The sequence below is a fragment of the Myxocyprinus asiaticus genome, chromosome 14 (genome assembly GCF_019703515.2).
Source record: "Myxocyprinus asiaticus isolate MX2 ecotype Aquarium Trade chromosome 14, UBuf_Myxa_2, whole genome shotgun sequence".
Taxonomy (NCBI): domain Eukaryota; kingdom Metazoa; phylum Chordata; class Actinopteri; order Cypriniformes; family Catostomidae; genus Myxocyprinus; species Myxocyprinus asiaticus.
In genome coordinates, this window is record NC_059357.1 from 25,068,518 (window position 1) to 25,086,074 (window position 17,557).

The 17,557-nt window shown below is 39.0% G+C and overlaps 1 protein-coding gene across 3 annotated transcripts in view; it reads left to right on the top strand.

Moving 5' to 3' along the window:
• LOC127451229 (protein kinase C beta type) overlaps nt 1-17,557 on the top strand; it is a 237,699-nt gene that overhangs the window by 207,592 nt on the left and 12,550 nt on the right. For 2 of the 3 annotated variants that reach the window (XM_051715744.1, XM_051715745.1), the window contains one exon: nt 6,391-8,979. The exons of the other annotated variant lie outside the window; for it this stretch is intronic. In XM_051715744.1, the coding sequence (XP_051571704.1) occupies nt 6,391-6,549 (159 nt within the window). In that variant the 3' untranslated portion in view covers nt 6,550-8,979. Of the gene's footprint in view, nt 1-6,390; nt 8,980-17,557 lie in introns of those variants that run through there. 3 annotated transcript variants of the gene reach the window in all.

A 17,557-nucleotide genomic window follows, 5' to 3' on the forward strand; every position in this document is an offset into this window, starting at 1 on the left:
ATCTTACCCTTTAAAGATGCTTTGTGGGGACACCGGCACACTAGCGTCCCATGTTTGCGGCAAGTTATGATGATCTTTTCAGCAGGGTTTGTACAGAGTGAAGACTGGAGACCATGTTCTAGAAAGAAATGACAACTCTTTATAGAATTGTATTCTCCATTCCCATACCCTCTCTCTCTTCCCTCATGCCCGTGTGCAGCAGTCACTCATTGATATGAGAGAGGTGAGGGAAAACTCTGCCTCTTTTTTTTTTTATCAGAAATGAAAGCGGAGTGTGTGAGAGAGAGAGGGCAACAGAGAAAGGGTGTGGAGTGAAGGGGCTGCGTCAGTGAGGGAGAGACGTGAATGTGTGTGTGTGTGTGTGTGTGTGTGTGTGTGTGTGAGAGAGAGAGAGAGAGAGAGTTGTAAATGGACAGTGTTTAACACCGCTGTCTTCAGACAAGGCATTTGTCACATGTGTGTGTTTAATAGCAGGCTGCTCACAGTGGATGTGTCCCCTGATGATAATGACTGTGGACAGGTGGCTCTAAGAGAACACCAAAAAGCTTTTGCCTCAATTTTTAGGTTCCAATGAGAGGCAGGTCATTCGACTCTTTGTGGGTTCAGTTGCCTAGGTGTGTATGCCGGTGAGCAGGCAGATCCATAAGTCACAGCCTCCCATGACTGCATTCAGAAATACTAATGCATCTGTAACAGGGCAGCAGGGGTCAGACTGCTGCTGTATTGGGCCATTAATTGGGTTTAAATTAGAAGGGAATCTGAATGCAGAAGTACACCGATGCTGCGCAGGGTGATTTAATGGTTCCCACACACAGATGTTATGCCTCTGTGCCCTCACTGTCTCTCAGTATGTGTGTGTGCTTTGTTTATGTCACCAGCAGAATTTAGAGGTGAAGAGTATACTTGCCAAGAAAGTCTAAGCTTGAATTAATCTAAAGTCTTATATTCAATGTATTGGTTCTAAATCATCCACATAGTAATCAAAGTCCTCTTGCTGAAAACTCAGACCCACATCTAAAGCTATTGTGTGAGCGCAGATCCAGACTGAAGATTCTGGGCTAATGGTACAGTCAGTAGAATGGGGTCATTGGGCTCCTGTATAAAATGGGGCTTTTAAAAGCTCAAGCTTTTGTTGGGCTGCCCAATGGCGAAGGGAGCGTTTATTTGAAGGGTTTTAGAATTAGCGCTGATTCACTAATGGTCCTGTTTACCTAAAATTTCGGTGCATTCTGCAGTGCTGAGAATCATGCAATGCATCACACATTATGGGGAAAAACACTTTTATACAACATTGTTATTATAAAATACGGTTGTCTCAAAAAGTATTGTGACACTTAGACCTCTTTTTTTTTTTTTTTTGGATTTTTCCCCTTTTTCTCCCAATTTGGAATGCCCAATTCCCAATGTGCTGTAAGTCCTCGTGGTCGCATAGTGATTCGCCTAAGTCCAGGTGGCAGAGGACGAATCCCAGTTGCCTCCGCGTCTGAGACAGTCAACCCGCGCATCTTATCACGTGGCTTGTTGAGCGCGTTGCCACGGAGACATAGCGCCTGTGGAGGCTTCACGCCATCCACTGCGGCAACCACGCTCAATTCACCATGCGCCCAACCGAGAACAAACCACATTATAGCGGCCACGAGGGGGTTACCACATGTGACTCTACCCTCCCTAGCAACCGGGCCAATTTGGTTGCTTAGGAGACCTGGCTGGAGTCAATCAGCACGCCCTGGGATTCAAACTAGCGAACTAGCGAACTCCAGGGGTGGTAGCCTGCGTATTTTACCAATGAGCTACCCAGGCCCCTCCACTTAGACCTCTTTTAAAGTTGAATGAATGTTATTGCATTAGGTAACAAAATATCAAACCAAGTGACCTCTGCAAACAAATTATGATAGATTTTTTCTCAGAACTAACTTCACTTTTCTTGGCCATTTTTGTCATTACTTTGAACCAACTTGTATGATGTCACTTCCCCTCAAGTTTACACAGATGTCCCAGTAGAGTAACCACAGGCGTAGTTCTTTAAATCAACTATGTATACATACAGAACTGTGCAAAAGGCATATAAGATGTTTCACAAAAACATTTCTCTTAAGATGGTTATTTATATCTTCAACTTTGGTGTGTCAGTGGGAAATATCCATTTTTATACTCCCAAACATTCCTTTTGCAAATAGAATACAATAGAATTGTAGAACAGGGAGCCCTGCAACAGATGGCATGGCCCCCACAGAGCCCCCCACTGAACATTGAGTTAGTCTGGGATTACATGAAGAGACAGAAGCAATTGAGACTTATAAATAGAAGAAAACATCCTATCTGCCAATAACCAAGAAAAACTGTGTCCAGGTGTACCTATAAGAGTTGGTGCTGTTTTGAAGGCAAAGATGGTCACACCAAATATTATTTTAGCTTTTTTTTATGTTATTTGGACTTTGTATGACTTTAATTGATAAATGAAAACTATTTATGGCATTATTTTCAAAGACATCCTTACTATGCAACATTTTTCACAAGTACCTAAAACTTTTGCACAGTACTGTATGTGTGTTTGATAAGTGAAATTATGCTTTATTTCTTAAAAATAAATGGCAATTGGTTTGATATTTTGTTAAATAATCCAAAGACATAAAAAAAAAAATTAAGTGTGGCTTACTGTAAGTGTCCAAATACTTTTTGGGGATACTGTTTTATATATATATATATATATATATATATATATATATATATATATATATATATATATATATATATAAAACTTTGCATTGAAATTCTATAGAAGCATACAAAAGTCCCACATTGATCAACCTCACTGGCTGTTCAGAAATAGGATTGTATTGTCTCCTCTTTAAGAGTAACCGGCTACTGTATATTGGTGATTTCCTTCAAGAGACGTCTATGATGCTGAATGCCATTGTTATGCAGAAATGGACTGTGTGCTGCTCTAGCATGACCCCACAGGCTTTGAAATAAAAAAAAAGCAGATTCATCTTTTTAATCCACTTTATAAGCTCATTTTTTGCTCAATTTAATGTCGATTTAATATATATTCTTTGATTTTATATAGTTTTACTCTTTACTCCCTATACGTTATATGTCACACAGAATGTGGGAGATGAGCACTGTATGCTAGATTAAGAAGATCACAGGTGGCATTTAAACCAATCATAACCATCTGTTGCAACTTTTTTATAACGTTTTATACAAGATTCCAGAATCCCAATTACAACCTTCAGCCCTTTTTACTTTCTGATAAAGGACACTGTTCAGAGGAGTTAAACAAACACTCTACAAATTATAAATAAAAACACTATAATTTGATTTATTATATAATACACACATATTTACACATTGTAGGTAGTTTAATATGATATGAGAGGCCATGCTATATTGCTATACACTGATGAGCCAAAACATTATGACCACCTGCCTAATATGCTTGGTCCGCCGCGTGCCGCCAAAACAGCGCTGACCTACTGAGACATGGACTCTGCAAGACCCCTGAAGGTGTCCTGTGGTATCTGGCACCAAGACATTAGCAGCAGATCCTTTTAAGAGCCACTGTGGATCGGACTTGTTGGTCCAGCATATCCCACAGATGCGCAAAAGGATTGAGATCTGGGGAATTTGGAGGCCAGGGCAACACCTTGAACTCTTCATCATGTTCATCAAACCATTCCTGAACAATGTGTGCAGTGTGGCAGGGCGCATTATCCTGCTGAAAGAGGCCACTGCCATCAGTGAATACCATTGCCATGATGGTGTTTACCTGGTCTGCAACGATGTTTAGGTAGGTGGCACATGCCAAATTGATGTCCAAATGAATGGCAGGACCCAGGGTTTCTCAGCTGAACATATCCCAGAGCGTCACACTCCCTCCACCGGCTTGTCGTCTACTCACATTGCATCCTGGTGCAGTCACTTTCCCAGGTGAGAACAGAACTCATCAGACCAGGCGACCTTCTTCCACTGCTCCAAGGTCCAGTTCCGACACTCATGTGCCCATTGTAGGAGCTTTCGAAGGTGGACATGGGTCATCATGGGCACTCTGACCAGTCTGCGGCTACGCAGCCCAATACGCAGCAGGGTGCGATGCACTGTGTGTTGTGACTCATTCCTCCCGTAACCATCATTAAAATTTTGTGTGACTTGTGCCACAATAGACCTTCTGTCAGTTCGGACCAGACAGGATAGCCTTTGTTGCTCTCGCGCATCAATGAGCCTTGAGCACCCAACACCCTGTCGCCAGTTTGTGGTTTGTCCCTCCTCGGACCTCTGTCGGTAGGTACTCACCACTGCTGACCAGGAGCACCCCACAAGCCTTGCCGTTTCAGAGATGCTCTGACCCAGTCGTGTGGCCATAACAATTTGGCCCTTGTCAAAGTCACTCAGGTCTTTACCCCTGCCCATTTCTCCTGCATTCAACATGTTGACTAGGAGAACTGATTGTTCGTTTACCATCTAATCTACACAGATCTTGACATATGGCCTTGTTAGGAAATGATCAACATTATTCACTTCACCTGTGAGTGGTCATAATGTTTTGGCTCATCGTGTATATAGTGTGTGCCATTGAAGTTACCTTAAAACAATGCCTTTGAATACCAGCTCATGATTTCATCCACTGAAATACTTTTTTATGGTAAAATGTGTAAGTTTGCTGCATGCAATGCACCAGAGAAAACATGGGGAAAAAGAAAAAATAGTATATAGAAAACTGCTGGTAAATTGCTTTGATTTTTAGGGCACTGTGGCAAATAGACCAAAAAGTTGATTGCCCACCCATTGTGCTCATTAAATGCAGAGCCATTTATAGACTTTACCAAGATCTCCACTGATTGATGGAAACAGTGCACTCCTATCAAGTCAAAAGTTTGTGATTGAATTTGGCCTCTGAAACATATCTATATATTGTATTTTATCCATACATTTTCATAGCTTGTCTACAGTATATGTGTTGATTCTCAGCTGTTGGCTGAATAGTTTTACAATATATCACAAAACATACAGTGTAGTTTATAGGGACTGATTTACAAAATTGTTGTAAAAAGCATACAGTATGTTGTAGTGACACATAGATTGTTATATGTATCATATTGTTAGTTGCCTGCCAAACATCAGCTGTAATTTTCACTGCTTGACAAAATTTTTCTCACTTTTAATGTGACTGCTCCAAACGTATTGGTTAGCCAACGAAGGTTCTGCAGAGAGATAAACCTCCTTCATCATGGGCCAGAGAGTGCTGTAGAGAGCTGGCCAGGTTTGGAAGGTTCTGATGGTTTGATTTTGCTTTATTTCCAAAATGTTCATGATTTTCCTGTTCATGAATATTACATTAATATTTAAAAGGTGAGTTTTGGTGGTGGACTGCCTTTGATTGGTGCTCGCCATTAACAGGATTCCCAAGTGTGAACAGCGTGAGGATAGTCATTTTCATTTACAGATATGCTTGTATGGATTTACCTTTCTCTAACCCTTATGATGAGCTACTGTAGCTATTTAAATGTCACTTGAAGTGCAATAGAACAATGGAGTTTCAAAAGCTGACATTTTAACTGAAGCTTGTGTGTTTGTGGTGGCGTTCAAGTTGTTGTTGTTTTTACTGTTGTTGTTTTCAAAAGCTTCATTAATGACATATTAACATGCTGTTAACATCAGAAACATTTTCATGTATCAGTTTGAGTGTGTTAAGTCCTACACATGCTTCCATACATTAATTATTCTCCAAGTTACACCTAATGGCACTGTTCCAAAACCTAGTGAGCTGTTCCAAAAGGTAGCGAAGGCTGTTCCAAAAGGCTTTCTAAGATGTCTTAAAAGATAATTCAGTTAATGCTTTGTTAGGAGCTCATTAAAAAAAAAAAAAAAATTCAATATGGCAGATGATGCAAGAGATATCTTGATGAAAAATATACTTTAAATGATTGATAAAATATTGAAAAGTATGTTTTTTACCCAACTATTTTATCCAACATTTTATGCTTGAGTATTATGTTGTTAGCTTAGCAACATGCTAAAGCCAAACTATAGAGTCTAGTTTCGCATTTGCTTCTCATGAAGAGTGCTATTTGTATGACCCACAGAGTTGCTGCCTATGTAGAGTGTGAAATTGCTCACTGTTGAGGTTCCATTTCAGCTAGGATGTTGTCTTGCAAGGCAGTTACCTATGTAGGCAGTCTACAGCAAGTCAGCTCATTAAGTTTCGGCACAGAACCTGTATGCATCCAAACCTGCTGTTCAACAATCTGTAGTGCCCATTACTGCCCTCCCATTCTCATCCATTCCCATAACTTTATTTGTTCTCTTTTTTACTTTCTCCTTCTGTCTTTATAACCATGTTCATCACCTTCATCCATTACATGCCTCTCTTGTTCTTTTCTCCTCCTGCAGTGTGGCCGGGATGCAGAGAACTTTGACCGCTTTTTCACCCGCCATCCTCCGGTTCTCACCCCTCCAGACCAGGAGGTCATCACGAACCTCGACCAAGACGAGTTCGAGGGCTTTTCCTTCATAAACCCTGAATACCCTGCCATGGAAGCCCAGAGTTAAGGGCGACCCCTAAAACTAACCCAACCCTCCATCAAACCTTCCCTTCATCAAACCTCATTATGTTTATATACCATATACATGGCACAAAACTGGCATGTATATGTATATAAAAAGTCATGCACCAAAACTAAACCATCTTTACCTTTGCATGCAAAATATTCGCATTTCATAGATTAGTCTAATTGTTGCTGCAACTCTCATGACATTCCATTGAATGTATCCATGCTGGAGAAACGTTTTGAATCTAAAGGCATTTTTGCACATGGGCCGTCTTTATACTATTTTTATTCATTCTGAATGTGGTGTGTATTGCATAGATCTCTATACTAAACTACCCTCGGATTGTGTTTTTTCCAGCTCCGTAGGTGTTCAGGTTCAGCCATTTGCGCTACGGTGCATGACTCACATACAAGGTGCATAATGGCTACCCTCACTGTCCTTACTCAGCCTTTGTGGCATAGTGATATTGTGCTGATTTTATTGTTGTTTATACCTCTGGTCATTATTGCCCATTTCCAAATATCACAAGAATGCAAACTCGAAAGGTTTCTGCATGACAGTTTTACATTTTATTTGGTTTGTTAGCTCTATAGTGAAACCCAGTCTTGTTTTTGGTCACTGTTTCAAACCCATTGTCACTAACTTGCATTGTATAGACAGGCTGGTAACAGAAATTTAACAAAGGTTTTTTTTTTTTTTAAAGCATGAGAAATTTGGACTTTTATAGGATGCCTGTATCCAGTTGTTTGCCTGTATGTATGAATGTATAGCTTGTGTGGATTTGCCTGAATGTAGTAGTGATTGCTTCTTTTGCCTGGTCATCTCACACCATCAGGAAACACTCCCACCTCTGTTTATTTAAGATCCCATGTACAGGAAGCATGACTCTTGTATTGGATTCTTCCTTGTTTAATACCTGACTTCTGATTTAGGCACTACTTAAAGGGATAGTTCACTCAAAAATGAAAACTCTTTCATTTTCTCACCCACTTTTTTTCTTCTGAGAAACACAAAAGGCAAAATGAGTTAGGCAGACTGCTAGCCTCATCACCATTTACCTCCGGAAAAAAAATATGCCATGAAAGTGAATGGTGACTGAGGCTAACAATCTGCCTAACCTCCTTTTGTGTTCTGCAGAAGAAAGTCACACAGGTTTGGAATAAAATTTTTAGTATTTTTTTATTATTATTTTCAGGTGAACTATCCCTTTAAAGTTCATTCAGATTTTATCGAGAGGTATTTGACAGGTGTATTAACTACCTCCTCTTAGAGACAATTACGGAGAGGACAAAGAGAACAAGTGCTAATATCAGAAATGACATAGTGCTAGTCTGCAGCCAATAGCCTTTACACTCAGCACAAGAACCATCAGCCATCTATATTGAGAGAGAGTTTAAAATACTGACCCATGTGTCAGATATTTTTTTTTTATTTTTTTTTTATGGTTATGAGTAGGGATCCCACTCCATGATTGGGCCATATAAGGTTATCATCAGTCTACATTGCTGGTACATAAAAATACTGCAGCCAGTCTGTAGAACTATCTTTTAACACCATTAGTGTTTACGACGACAAAGGAATGAGTAGTCACCCATGGGTAATATCTTAAAATGACACCCTGGTTTTTCATTGTGATTATTGAAGGGATTGTGTATGAGCAAATTAGTCTCGTAGGGATGCATTGATATAGCCTTGTATATTTTCATTGCACTTGAATGATTCCAGGCCCGCAGTGAACCTCGTGGTAATAATATGCCAAAGAACTGATATAAGACTTGTTGGTATGTGAAAACATTGAAAGAATACCACAATGTTTTATGGCACGCAACATTACATAAAAAAGGCACAGTTGAAATTTAGAAGAACAGGATAAAAAGACGATGACTAATTTGCAGCATGGATTTTCAGAGCACAATTGCAAGGCCTAGCTTTGTAATGGAAATAAAATATAACATTGCTCGTAACCGACAATGGGAATCCATTGAAGCTAGCTAAAGTGTTAAAGGGATAGTTCACCCAAAAATGAAAATTCAGCAATAGTTTACTCACCCCTGTAGTGGTATAACCCCGGTATGACTTTCTTTCTTTTTCTTAACACAAAGGGAGAAATTGTGAAAAGATTTTGTGCTCAGTGTGTCATACAATGGCAGTTTATGGTAACCACCTCTTCAGGCTTCATAAAGGATGCAAAAGTATAATTCAGAAGTCTAATAAATTATTGTATTTGACTCATGTCTTGTTCTGAAGACATATGATAAGGTTTGGTATGAAACAAACCGATTTCTAATTGATTATATAGTGAAAATCTTGGCCGACCGTTGATCTCCTGTGCATGTTCATGAGAGTGCATGATAGCAGCCTTTATGCTGCACCCGCTTGAGAGATGGGGCTATCAAGAGAAAACTTGTTTGATTTATCTAAAAACAGGTCCGCCACAGCATTGGTAACAATAGAACACAACACAGCTGCACACAAACCAGAGAACAGAACTTACAAACATGTCTGAAAAGTCGAAGTAGAGATGCATTTCTATGCTCAGCCTTATTTGTTTGAACCGGAGTACTCAAACTAAGAGAGGGAAGAGGCTGAAGGCAGCCACACATACGTACACACTCAGAAGGTACAGTCAGACAGAGAGTACAGGAGACCGAAGTGTTTTGGATGTTTCACTTACTCAACTGAAGAACCAGTAGGGAGCGGGAATGTATGTCACCTCTTCTCCATTCTGAACTAGTGTGTATTTGTGACAGACCTCTGCTAAAATAGTCAATAGGTGTAACATTCTCAGCCAAAACCAAGTAGTTTTTGACTGGCTAGAAAGATTTTGGACCGGTGTCAGTTGGTAGCGGTCAGGGCTGCATGGCGCGATGCCGTTAAGTGTGCCAACACGCTAGGGAAAGCTCAGATGAAGCTTCTGACGCATGGGAATGCCAAAGGTCTATTTGGAGGTAGTGTACCACAGAGGGAAGAGGCGGTCGCAGATAGAGATGGCTATTTAAAATATATAATTTTGACAGAGTACCAGTAAACATTGGAACTCTTCTCCAGGTTCTCTCTACATAATTACTATAGCCTGACAGAGAAAGATAACAGAGCACAGGAAGTGAATACACTGCTTGCATGAGTTTTTTTTTCTGCCATGTTTTTTTTCATTTTCACAGTGCAATTAGTCCCTCCTCTCCAAGATTCCCATTGGTCAACAGATGCCTACATCAGAGTGCACTGCAGCAAAAGGTCGCATGACGAAGCTTCTTTATCAGAAAACTTTGTGTTTTCCCTCTCTGTGCTTCTGATGCACCATCCCCATTTCAATTGGTGTATTCGCAGCATTCTACGAAGCAGCATAAACTCTAGTGTGTAGGTACCCTAATAGAAACCAAACGATCGACAGAATGTCCCATCGCTCTTCACGGCTGGTTGGGACAAAAACACTGTTTAACATTGAATTGACCTTTTATCGTGTGTCATTTAGGCTGGGCATAGAAATGCATCTGTTCTTCGTCTACAAAGTCTTCAGGCATGTTTTGTAAGTTCTGTTCTCTGGTTTGTGTGCAGCTGTGTTGTGTTCTGTTGTTACTATCGTTGTGGCGGACCTGTTTTTAGATAAAACAAGGAGTTTTCGCTTAAACTCAACCTCTTGCGAGCTGGGGCAGCAAAACTGCAAAGAACTGTTGAAGTCTCACAAGCATGAAATACAACATTAGACTACATAATATGACTGTCTCTGGAACTGTTACTGTGTTTATTTAATGTTGTACTTCAGACCTGTAAGACTTTTGTCAGGCAGTGCATTTACTAACTGGTTGTTCATATGACAATGTGCAGTTAAAGATACACCTGAGTTTGGCAATAATCAGTGTGAAATATAATTTAATTTAATTATAATAATAATATTATCACATTTATTGTTTGTTTAGATTTGTATTTGTATTTTTACAAATTGTAAATTAGCATTTAATATATGGTTAGGATCAATTACTGTATTTCTTTGATGCCTCTTAAAAATATATAAACATGCCTTTTACAAGAACTGTATTAAATTTATTTCTGATTTGTTATATCTGCTCTGTAGAAATTTGAAATGATCTCATCATTTTGCAAAAAGCTGCTAAGGGCGGTAATTGCAATAATAATTGCATTTCTTATTTCCAAATAATTTTTCCTCTTATGTACTGAAAGAATATTTAAAGGGAATGGGAATCAGAACCGGAATCGTTACATTTCTTACTATTCCCATCCCTAATCAACCGCTTTTGTATGGAAATCAACTATCATGACATTCTTTAAAATATCTCCTTTTGTGTTCTGCAGATAAAAGAAAGTGATATCGGTTTACAGTGACATGAGGGTAAATAATGGGACATTATTTTCATTTTTGTTTGAACTACATATATCCTTTCAGTGGGCCTGCAACAGGGCTGGTTAGTGTTAGGGTGCCCTTATTTAGTGTGCATGGCTCTGCCAGTGCGTGACTCAGGTTTAGCTGATGGGTCAGATTATGACAGTAGGTCTAGAAGCACAAGCACTGTTCATGTCAGCAATAACAGCAGCAAAATCCCTGTGCTGAACAGAAACCGTATCCCTAAATGGAACTGGAAAGGCCACAAGAGCCACACATCCGTAGAAATGTTTCAGATCCTCTCAGACAGCAGAGTTTCCTCAGCGGTTATCTGTGCTGACTACTGGCCAGTGGCTTTTATTGGAAACCACTGGAGCTTCATATCATATCTTCATCATAGGATTGCAGGGAAGGGATAACCTCTCAAAATTGGCTTTTCACATGAGGAGGTTTCCAGATACATTGTAGAAAATTGTTATGCTTTTGTCTTATGATACTTTTTATTAAAACAAAACAAAACAAAAAGAAAGGGTTTTACTATCAGTAGGCCTACAGTATGTTATGTTAGAAGCATTTGTCATTTCTGCCAAAAAAAAAAATATATATATATATATATATATAGTGAGCAACTCAGTGTAGGGCTTTGATATTTTTTTTAAGTGTCTTAAAATAATGCAAGCAAATACTTGTATAAAATGTGTCAAATCTTCTTAAACTTTGTGAATTGTTTGTGGTCAGTATTTTAGACTAAAAATGGAGACAGGTTGAAAGGGAGATAAGAAAGTGTATATATAGGCAACTTAACATGACATTTCTGTGTTTTCTATACCAGTTCAGTTATGCATTCTGCGATGTGCATATACTACTGAAAAAGCTTTGTGCATGATTTACTGAGAACTGTGATTCCATAGTTCTGCATAGACGTATTAGCCTAGTGTTTTAGCAAGTGCTCTTGACCTTTGTGTGTGCTTTGTTTCAAACATCAATGCTTTTTTGTGCCAAAGTATAAAAAATAAAAAAATAAAAAAAAATAAAAAAAGAGTTTATGTTGAAATAAAACTTTAACATCAATTTAGCCTTTGTTTGGTTTTGCTTTGTTTCCCTCATTGCAATTTTGAGTGTACATATTATAACCTTGAAATTACAGTGCACCTGTTAAACTGAAACTCTGGAAACACAAAGGCATGCTTTCTATTCTGAGATCCCAATGTGGATGTGAGACATTTTATGTAATCATTTAAAGCATTATTTGTGTGCGTTTTTGAAGTGCTTGGCAGAGAGTTCCTTGTCAATTTGCTCAGAACATTGCTGTATAAAACGACTTGGACGGCTTGCAGCACGTGCCCACGCATATTTCGTGCCTGTCACGTAACATGAGAACATTTCATCTTGTTCAACAACCAGTCAGCGGATGACATGTAGGAAGAACTTTCTGTATATAGGATAATAAAGGGGTGGGTAAAAACCGGAGAGACAAACCTCTAGAACGTTTATTTGCGAATATTTGATGGAATGCTGCTTCAAAAACAATACAAAAACTGCCACATTTACTCTTGTTGTGTTAAATAATTGATCTGTTGAACCCAGTAGGCCTGATTATATCTTATCTTCACATGTGAGGCTACAAAATCTACTGTTGTCATTTTTCCCGCCGAATCCTTACTCGCTTTACCGCCATCAAAACAGGTGTAGGATTTTGCGATATCGTTCATTTCCGTCTCAGTGTTCTTTCGAACTTTGTTGTTTTCACAAATCTGCGATATACACAGTTGAGTCTGCCGTTCCACATGAGTGTTAATTCATTCTGAATGTCGCAGCCTCAAATTAAATGAGTTGGTTAGCACAAAGAGTGTGCAGCTTATCAGCTGAAAACAGGTCAGCGTTTGATACCGCTGTTCTCTTCCCGCGCTGACACCAGCTCGTTGCTAATCCGCTCCTTTATAGAAAGCTGTGCATATCGCTCGAAATTACAGAATCACGATTGGAATTAAAGCCTGGCAAACTGAGCACCTTGGATTAAAAGGGAGGTGTCTCTCCTATTTTCTCTCCCTCCAAAGAGCTTTTTATTCTTGTTTTCTTAAGGGCTTTTGGGAAACCATGCATCTCGAACCCATTTCTTTGCAATATATGTGTATGGAACCATTGGCTATACATTCAGATCGGTTTTTACTGTGGTAGAGATCATCTGTAATTGCCTCAGACTGGAATTATTAAAGCGATTGTTCTGCATAAATGAAAACTCTGTCATCATTTACTCCTGCTCATGTTGTCCAAACCTGGATGACCTTTATTTCTTCCAAGGAAAACAAAATAAGACGATCGGCAGAATGTTAGCGCCGTTTGCCATTCACTTTTTTCTCCATACAATGAAAGTGAATGGTGACTGATGAGAAATTAAAATGTATTTGGAACATGAGGGTGAATAAATAATGTTAATTTTCATTGTCGGGTGAACTATCCCTTTAAAACATTTGTTCTGCTGTCATGTGTCTCTTATCCACCACTATCTTATACCTCCACATGCATCACATGTATATTATAACTGAAGTGCTCAGTGTGCCCGTGCTAATCTCATCTTGTCAAACAGACCTGTATCTAATCAACACAGAATGGCACTGGCCTGCATCAGCATGGCAAGCTCGCATGGATATTCCTGTCAACTGAGATCATTTTGGACCATCACTCATGTCTAATTAGTGTCATTTATCATTTAGTGACGCTTCAGAATGACAAATATTTTGTTGGATGTTTTAACGCTCTTTGATCTGTTCCATTCTAATATTAATGGTTTATTACACCATTTTTCTGTTCCTGGTACCCGGTACCCAGCACTACACTCATGCCAACATACCCTGAAGGACCATTTGCCAATTTAGTGTTGAATCACAAATACATTTTAGACAGCAAAATGTGGATATACAGTTGAAGTCAGAAGTGTACATACACCTTAGCTAAATACATTTAAACTCAGTTTTTCACAATTCCTGACATTTAATCATAGAAAACATTCCCTGTCTTAGGTCAGTTAGGATCACTACTTTATTTTAAGAATGTGAAATGTCAGAATAATAGTAGAGACAATTGTTTATTTCAGCTTTTATTTCTTTCATCACATTCCCAGTGGGTCAGACGTTTACATACACTTTGTTAGTATTTGGTAGCATTGCCTTTAAATTGTTTAAGCCTTCCACAAGCTTCTCACAATAAATTGCTGGAATTTTGGCCCATTCCTCCAGACAGAACTGGTGTAACTGAGACAGGTTTGTAGGTCTCCTTGCTCGCACATGCTTTTTCAGTTCTGCCCACAAATTTTCGAATGGATTGAGGTCAGGGTTTTGTGATGGCCACTCCAATACCTTGACTTTGTTGTCCTTAAGCTATTTTGCCACAACTTTAGAGGTATGCTTGGGGTCATTGTCCATTTGGAAGACCCATTTGCGACCGCGCTTTAACTTCCTGGCTGATGTCTTGAGATGTTGCTTCAATATGTCCACATAATTTTCCTTCCTCATGATTCCATCTATTTTGTGAAGTGCACAATTCCCTCCTGCAGCAAAGCACCCCCACAACATGATGCTGCCACCCCCATGCTTCACGGTTGAGATGGTGTTCTTCGGCTTGTAAGCCTCACCCTTTTTCCTCCATACATAAAGATAGTCATTATGGCCAAACAGTTCAATTTTATGTTTCATCAGACCAGAGGACATTTCTCCAAAAAGTAAGATCTTTGTCCCCATGTGCACTTGCAAACTGTTGTATGGCTTTTTAATGGCAGTTTTGGAGCAGTGGCATCTTCCTTGCTGAGCAGCCTTTCAGGTTATGTCGATATAGGACTCGTTTTACTGTGAATATAGATACTTGTCTACCTGTTTCCTCCAGCATTTTCACAAGATCCTTTGTTGTTGTTCTGGGATTGATTTGCACTTTTCGCCCCAAACTGCATTCATCTATTGGAGTCTCCTTCCTGAGCAGTGTGATGGCTGCGTGGTCCCGTGGTGTTTATACTTGCATACTATTGTTTGTACAGATGAACGTGGTACCTTCAGGCATTTGGAAACTGCTCCTAAAGATGAACCAGACTTGTGGAGGTCCACAATGTTTTTTTCTGAGGAGTGGTTAAAAATTAGATTTAATGACTTAAGTATATGTAAACTTCTGACTTCAACTGTATGCGCTATGCTTATTTTAAAAACCAAGTTTAGCACCTTTAAGATCATGGTAGACATATTACATATCTTATAGATCTTATATGTCTTATCTCACAAAAGAATCCATGCAATTGTGGACACATTTCTTGCAATAACCTTTTCTTTTTTCTTTTTTTATAGTGTTCTTTTTCCATAGTTTAATAATTTTATACTATACACACAGTGGCCCTAAAAGTATTTGGACATTTTTTGGACACATAAGTCAAACATTAAAATGTTAGAATGTCATTGCATTAGATACAAAATACCAAACCAACTGGCATCTGCAAACAAATTATATTAGAGTTTTTCACTTCTCTTAGCCCTTTTTCAATGAGCCTGTTTACATGCACACCAGTATGCTGATAACTTCCAGCTTATTTAAAAATCCGACAAAGCAAGAAAACCACGTTTACATGAGATTTGAAATAATCGTGTTATTCTCTGCTTTTAACATCAGACCGTGAATAGGCAAGCGCACAACACTTACATTCATTTAATTATCCATTAAGAACACTGGTAAAGGTGTTTACACGCAACACAAAATTACTTATAGCTGGTATCAAGGTCATTTTTAGTGCATGTATGAAGGCAGTTACCCTCGAGTTCACACAGGTGTACCAGCAGAGTAACCAGGTGAAGTACATCACATTAATATATGCCCAGATGGTGTCTCACCTGCCTGTCTGAAAGTCTGTGCTGACCAACTGGCCCCCATCTTCACACAGACCTTTAATAGATCACTGGAGCATTGTGAAGTTCCCTGCTGCTTCAAACGCTCCACCATCATTCCGGTCCCACAAAAAAAACTAAAACAAAATCACAGGACATAATGACTACAGGCCTGTTGCTCTCACATCTGTGGTCATGAAGTCGTTTGAGAGACTGGTTTGGGCCTACCTGAAGGACATCACTGGACCCCCTTCAGTTTGCTTACCGAGCAAACAGGTCTGTGGATGATGCTGTCAATATGGGACTGCATTATATCCAGCAACACCTCGACAGACCTGGGACTTATGCAAGGATCCTATTTGTGGACTTCATTTTAGTCTTCAATACCATCATGCCTGATCTTCTCTCAACCAAACTAACCCAGCTCTCTGTGTCCACTCCAATCTGTCGATGGTTCACCAGCTTTCTGACAGATAGGCAGCAGCTAGTGAGACTGGGGAAACTCACATCCGGGACCCTCACTATTAGCACTGGTGCTCCTCAGGGATGCATTCTCCCTCCACTGCTCTTTTCTCTGTACACGAATGACTGCACTGCAAAGGACCCGACTGTCAAGCTCCTGAAGTTTGCTAGATGACACCACGGTCATCGGCCATATCCGCGATGGTGTCGAGTCTGCATACAGATGGGAGGTTGATCATCAGGCTGTCTGGTGTGGTCACAACAACCTTTAGCTGAACATGCTCAAAACAGTGGAGATGATAGTGGAATTCAGGAGAAATCCCCCCGTTCTGTTATATGTTCTATTATTTGTATGTCTATTTATACTCTTACCTTGTTTTATATTCTGTGTCTCACTGTAATGTTCTGTGTGCACTTGTTTCTCCTATCACCAAAAAAAATTCCTCGTGTACGTGAGATCACTTGGCAATAAAGCTCATTCTGATTGTGATTCTGATATATGGACATGTTTCACAAATTTGGACAACCAGCGTGTCCAAATACTTTTTGTCTTCATTTTGCACAATATTTCTATTTTATCATTTTAAACCTACCAGACTTCTATTTTGAGTGAATTGTTTTGCTTAAAAATTGTGTTTGTGCATTATTTCTTTTTTTAAAAAATTTGTATCTTATTTTAAAAATGCAATTTTTTTTTTTTTTTATGTATCTAAAAGGGAAAGTTCACCCCAAAATGAAAATTCTCTCATAATTTACTCACCCTCATGCCATCCCAGATGTGCATGACTTTCTGTCTTATGCAGAACAAAATCTTATTTTTAGAAAAATATCTCGGCTCTGTTGGTCCTGACAATGCAAGTGAATGGTGACCAATAAAGGCCACATAAAAGTAATCCATAAGACTCCAGTGGTTTAATCTATATCTTCAGAAGCGATAAGACAAGTGTGGGTGAGAAACAGATCAATATTTAAGTCCTTTTTTACTATAAATCTCCACTTTCACTTTCAAAATGTGAAAGTGGAGATTTATAGTAAAAAAAAAAAGGACTGGTAAAGGATTTTCAAAAATGTGAAAGTGGAGATTTATAATTAAAAAGATTTATATTTAGCCTTTTGACTTTTATCTCTCTGTTGTCTTATATTTGGATTACTTTTATGCTGCCTTTATGCAATATTTGGAGCTTCAAATGTCTGGTCTCCATTCACTTGCATTCTAAGGACCAACAGATATTTTTTGATATACCAGCTGAGATATTTTTTTCTAAAAATCTTCATTTGTGTTCTGCAAAAGAAAGAAAGTCACATATGGGATGGCATGAGGGTGAGTAAATGATGAGAGAATTTTCTT